This window comes from Leptopilina boulardi, unplaced genomic scaffold (assembly GCF_019393585.1).
Source record: "Leptopilina boulardi isolate dan_hultmark-lab unplaced genomic scaffold, ZJU_Lbou_2.1 LbouV2_405, whole genome shotgun sequence".
NCBI classification, from domain to species: domain Eukaryota; kingdom Metazoa; phylum Arthropoda; class Insecta; order Hymenoptera; family Figitidae; genus Leptopilina; species Leptopilina boulardi.
This window is the reverse complement of record NW_026137980.1, coordinates 799,320-805,808: the sequence shown is the minus strand read 5'-3', so window position 1 is coordinate 805,808 and position 6,489 is coordinate 799,320. Positions and strand designations below refer to the sequence as shown.

At 21.6% G+C, this 6,489-nt stretch overlaps 1 protein-coding gene across 2 annotated transcripts in view; it reads left to right on the top strand.

The window, feature by feature from the left end:
- Window positions 1-296: 296 nt before the first annotated feature.
- LOC127289329 (dmX-like protein 2) overlaps window positions 297-6,489 on the top strand; it is a 50,864-nt gene continuing 44,671 nt past the window's right edge. For both annotated transcript variants that reach the window (XM_051317190.1, XM_051317189.1), the window contains exons 1-4: window positions 297-551; window positions 1,558-1,755; window positions 4,569-4,722; window positions 5,952-6,164. In XM_051317190.1, coding sequence (XP_051173147.1) covers window positions 465-551; window positions 1,558-1,755; window positions 4,569-4,722; window positions 5,952-6,164 — 652 coding nt within the window. In that variant the 5' untranslated portion in view covers window positions 297-464. The remainder of the gene's footprint in view (window positions 552-1,557; window positions 1,756-4,568; window positions 4,723-5,951; window positions 6,165-6,489) is intronic.

The following is a 6,489-nucleotide window of genomic DNA, read 5'->3' as shown; positions in this document are numbered from 1 at the left end:
TCGATTATTTTTTAAAAACAGTATTAAAATATTTTTAACACTTTTTTGTTCCGCGTAAATGTCAATTGTTTGATTGAAATTGATTAAAAGAGCAGTTAATATATTTTTTTTATTATTAAAAATTAAATAGTTTTGATATTTTTAAAAAATGCTTTATTTCAAAATAAAATTTGAAAATATATTTTCAAATTTGAAATTGAGCGACATCCGTCGTTGGGAATATAAACTACTTATCCAAAAAGTGTGGTAAAATGAAGAAATGTGGCAACAGCGCAAAATCAAGAGTTCCATTTAAAGATGGCCGACACTCTACTGCTAGATTACTGTGTGTCACGTCAACTATTAAATTCCTTTTCGGGAATTTAGTTTTTAAAATAACGTGTGTTTGTCATAACGACAGCTAAATTAATATCTAGTATTATATAAATTTATTCGTGAAAATGATCTAAGTCAATCGAACAATTATGAATTGTCATCAAATATTAAGCGGAGCTTGCAATGCAGGTGATCGTTGCTTTGCTGTCGGCTCTGTTGAAGGAATATCATTTACCGTGAGTTGTTTTCTTTTTCATTATATTTAATTCTTTTATTAATTATTATTATTAATCGTTTCGTAAAAAAAAAAATTTATTTATTTTTCATCATTGTTTATAATTTTTATTTTACTCACAATTGTCACACGCAAAGTAAAGAAAAAAAAAAAAAATTCAGGCGATTAAAAGTATATGTGTGTGATTATAAAGAAAAGTCAATACGTATTTAACAGATCTTACATTGAAAGTCAGCTGATTTAATGACACTTGTCTCTTCTATTTAGAAAATGTATTTCATTTCACCCAAGGGAACATAAATTATCCTGACTAATGATTGTTATACAATATTCTTTTGTTTTACAAATTTATCATTTGTATTTTCTGTTGAAGGTTTAAAAAAAAAAATAAATAAATAACTTTTTTTAATGAAATAATTTCAATTTAGAATTAAATTAAAAATATTACTTTAATTTAATTGCTTTTACTTTTATTTTCTATTATAATAAAATAAGAATATACATTTAATTGAATCATTTGAAAAATTATTGATTTTTTTTTATTTTTAGGTTATATTTTGATATGTGGTGTAAATATTTTATTTTTGTTATTATTTTTTGGGAGAAATAAATAAATTGTAATTATATATTAATTATTTGAAAAAGATGAGTTTAAATAAATAATTTAATATTTGACACAGATATAATGGCTTTTTAATTGATTTTTACTGTTAATTTAATTACTTTAAAAATCAAATATTTTAAAATGAATAAATTAAGTTTTTTTTTATGTACTTTTAATTGAAATTTTAATAGAATGTTATAATTAAAATAATGGTAGAAATAAAATGAGTAGTTCATGTAAAAATTGTGAATAAATATTGATATTATGTGACTGAAATGCAGATAAAATGATAAGTGTAAAATATCTCTGCTTATATCAAAAGTTGCGTTTCAATTTTGAAACTTATATGAAAAGATGAAAAATATTATAAAATATGTTTTTTTTTCTTTTTTAAAAATTTTAGGCTTACGCTGCTGGATGTAACATTGTGATTCTCGCTAGTAATTTTGAGCGTGTTCAAATTATTCCTGGTGCTGTGCATAATTACATACGAATAAGTTGTTTGGATTGTAGCACCGATACAGGAAAAATTGCAGCTGCTTACGAAAATCAAGTTTGCATTTTTGAGCCAACACCGTTAATTCACAGCACTTGCTCTCACGTTAGTAATGTTTTAATTACAAAATATTTTTTAATTTCGTTACTTTTTTTTTTAATTTAAAAAATGACTATTTAATAATATCTTGAATACAAATTTTGATTTATTGTTTTGTTAAAACAGTATTTTTAATTGTTCAGATTTTTTTACAGACTCACATTAAAAAAAAAAAAAAAAAAAAAAAAAAAAAATCCTATTAATTTAACAAAAATAGGCCTCGGATTGTAAGACTTATTCGACTTTTTCTAACTTTTTTTCAATAATGTGATTTTTTCTACAAAAGTTTTAATTAAAATACGATTCTCTTTTAGTATACAATGCAGCTTTTGCAAAATTTAATTATTTGATAAATTTTTAACTAAAATTCTTCAAAAATTCAATTATCTGAAAATATATTTCAATTAAATGTTTTTAAAAATTGAATAATTGATCTAAATTTCAAAAAAAAAAAAATAACAATTTGAGCAATTAAAATTTTTAATTTGAAATCTTTTGAAATTCAATTACCTACTTTAAAAAATTTCAATTTAAAATCTTCTAAAATTTAATTACTTCTAAAATTTTCAATATAAAACTATGAACTTTAATTATTTCTAAAACTTTCAATTATAGCTCTTCCAAAATTCAATTACTTAAAAAGAAAATTGTTAAATTATTTTCAATTCTGCAAAATTTTTACAAAATTTTTTGAAATTCAATTATTTCTAAAAATTTTAACTGTAACTCATAGAAAATTCAATTATTATTTTTAATAATTTTAATATTTCTTTAAAAATTCAATTACTTAATAAAGTTTCAACTTAATTAATTTCCAAAATTTTTTTTTTAACCATTAAAACTAAAAACTATGTAAAAATTTTAAATTCAAATTATTTGCATAAATCAGACTTTAAAAAAAAAATTTTAATAAAACTTTAAAATTTTTTTTAGAAATTTATCCTGCTTAATTAAAATTTTGAAAATTTGTCCTACTTTGATTTTGAAATATTCGAAATAAATTTTTTTGTTAATATTCTGGTAGAATTATTCTTATTAAGGAATGAAAAAATAAATTAATAAATAATATACAATAACATTAGATATTTAAAGTAAAATATTTATTAACTAATTAAATTAAAAAATCGATTTTTTCGACTTTTTTTGCAATGTATATCGACTAAAACGACTTTTTTGCGCCTTAAAGTCGATCTGAGGCCTGAATAAATAATCCATTGTTTACTATAATTAAAGGATTGCATTAATTAATTAGTTGGAGTTATTTAAATTTAAAAGATATATATTAATGTGTTTTTTGTTCAGAAAATAAAAAGTAGTTTTCTAATTTTTGCAATAGAAATTTATATCTTTCTATCTTTAATTGAAGATTAATTTAATAAATTAATTAATAATTAATTAATCTATTTTATTGTAAATAAATAATCAGGATGTTCAGCGGTCAGGGAATTTAATTAAAAGTTAGGGAATTTTTTTTAAATTTGCCAAAAATGTACATTTTTATGAATTTTTAAAAAAATTTTCGATGCCATACAAAGTTTATAATGCTAATAAATAAAATGTTTTTTATTATCTTAAAAATACTTTAATATTTAATCCTGTTCATTTTTTAAATATAAAATATATTTATTAAAAAAAAGTTGGAAGAACCTTAGGAAAAAGTCAGGGAATTTTTTTTTGGACTTCTTGCTGGACACCTTGAATAATAAAAAGATTTTATTTTCAACAAAAATAACATAATTATGAATTGAACGTCAGGAAATTTATATTATTTTTTTCAAATTCAAAACATAATCGATATTTTTTAAAAAAAATTTGAATTATATCTGAATTATTTTCTATATTAAATTACTTTGTAAATTCAATTATTTTTATTGATCGTTTAAAAAAATAAAATAAAAACTTCAGTACCGCGATTTTGATATCGTAAAGCACAAAATTGGTTAAATTTTTATTTGTAACTAAAAAATGTTCGGAATATATTTTTTAAAATAAATTTTTTCTATATGTAGAAAATTCAAAAATTTTAATAGAATTGAATTTTTTCAATACCGTCAAGCGGGGAAATTATGTAACAAAAAATGCGATATTTTCAATTTTTTCTTCATTAAATATCTAAATTGTTAATAAAAATATTTTTTTAAATATTCATATAGATATTGTGAACATCCTTTTGAAGATTTCCTCCAATTTTCATTAACAGAAAAAAATGTTTGCCTCGCATTTATAGAATAACTATTGAGAATTTAAAAAAAAATTGTTATTTTAATTGTAAAAGCAAGTAAAACATATTTTCTTTTTCTGTATATTAAGAAAACTTTTTACTTAATACTTTAGAGTAAAGTAATAAAAGAAAAAAAATTATTATTTAATACCTTTTATTGAATTCGAAGAAATTCATGCGGATTTTCGCACTTTTTTGAAGTTTTATCATTTTTTTCTTATTGCCAATTACAATAAAAATAAAAATATTTGTCTTACTTTGTAGGCAAAATATTAAACTGTTATTTAAAACAAGAATCAAATTGAAACAATTTACTATGAATATTTTACATAAAAACGAATTGTGCGTTCGATATTTATTTCTGATGATCTATAAATTAAATAATGAACAATATTTAAACGACAGTAATTAAATTAAAAATAAAAAAAAATTAAATGCTAAAAAAATTCAAAGAAATTAATAATGCAATACAGTTTTTACGCGTGCGTATAATTTGCTAGTAAATAAATAAAAAAAATTGCAGAAACGAAAATTATTTATTACCATTTTTCAGATGATAGAAAATTTTGTTTTTAAAAAATTCTTGTTAAATTTATAGCAATTGGAATATCGATGGGTACAAACGGGTTCTCTTCAAACGGAATCAAATATCACTTCTCTATCATGGAATTTAGAGGGCACTCGTCTTTTAACTGGTGGAGAACTCTTACAACTTTGGCATCAAAATATTCTTCCTTTCCAAGAGGAACAACGTAAGTTTCAATTTCAAAAATAAAAAGATAAAAATTAATTCTCGAATTAAATTTAAAAAATTTTTTTTTTTTTGCCAAACAAAAAATAATTAACTTTTTTTGGGATTTATTAAATTTTTATAATATTAAATTAAATTATATAAATAACATTGAATGTACAATAGCGGCAAAGGCGAAACCGACACAAACAGAAGAAGTTACAACAACAGGAGTTGATCAAAATGTAACGGGGAATAATTCTTCGCAAGATCGTGAGTTCATTCGCTTAATGAATGAACGTATTGTCGCCTTTTTTTGCATGATTTTTTAAAAAAAAATGAACGATATAAAAAATACGATTTCACATTATTTTTTCTCATTTTAAGCACATATTATCATTGTCATCTATTTTTCAAGTTAAAATGAAATTATCATAAGTATCTCATTGCTAAAGAGGATTATTCGATTATTTTTGTTGTCAATTTTCTTGCAACTAGGCCACATTAAGAAAGTTCTCTCCTCCTACTATGTACTTGAAGCATGTTCTTTTGATAAGCAAGTTTTGAAGCATGAATGCTTAGAAAGTCATGCCCTGCAAATTTTATTTTTATTTTATCTTAATAATAATTGTAAATATTTATTAATTCTCTTTTTATCATAATTTATGAATACTGTTATTTTGAAAATAGTTGTAAAATAATTTATTGAAAATACTTTTGTTTCGATTCCTAATTAAATTTAATTAAATTTTAAATTAAGTTAAAAATAAATAGAATTAAAACTAATGAAGATCTTTCTAAATATTAAAGAAATAATTGAAAGTTATTATATTATTTATTTATTTAATTTAGTTTCTGTTTAATTTTTAAATTAATAGTAAATTTTTCTTGTCATTTAAAATTATTGCAGAATAAATATCTCGAATAGACAAAAAAATTTAACGATTTAAACGAATATTATCAACCCTTTGTTATATTGAACTTTCTGATTTAGATATTATTTATTTAAAAATTGAAATTTGTATATCATTTACTTATAAATATTATTTATTATAAATATTAGTTAAGATTCGTCACTTTTTTTGTCCCTAATTTCGACATTAATTGTGTATTTTTTTAATATGAATTTATTTCTAGGCTTTATTAAAAAAAAAAAAAAAAAATTGTCGCCTCAGTGTGATTTTTCAGAAAAATTTTGCAAAAAAAAAGAAAGAATTGTTTCTATAACGACAACATTTTGTGAATGTATAGCTAGCGCCGTGACATTTTCCATCGGCGGTGAAGCAGAGAGTCCAGGACCTGGTGATACGGGACCAACCAACGACGTTGGAACATGGAATTGTGTGTGGAAATGTCGTACGGCGACTCCGGTACATCTAATGACTTTTAGTCCCGATGGTACACTTTTTGCAACAACAGGAATGAACGACAGACTTGTGAAAATTTGGTTCGAGAATAAACAACGTGAGTTCATTTTTATATTTTTTTTCGTTTATTGAAAATTATCCCTTCATCTTTTTCTTCTTATTCAAGAAATTTTTTTATTAAAATGCAAAATAAAAATAATTATACAATTTTTTTTTTTTATAAAAAATGATTATTCTCGAATAGGATATTTTTCGAATTTTAGTTTGAAGAAGTAATAAACAAAAATTTTATTTTAAACACATAAATTAAAAAATTAAAAATTTAACAAAAGAGTGGCCACAAGTCAGGAAAGTCAGGGAAATTATTTACTTCCTGCATATATGTAAAAAGTTTTAAGAATTTTTGCCTCTAAAAGGGATCA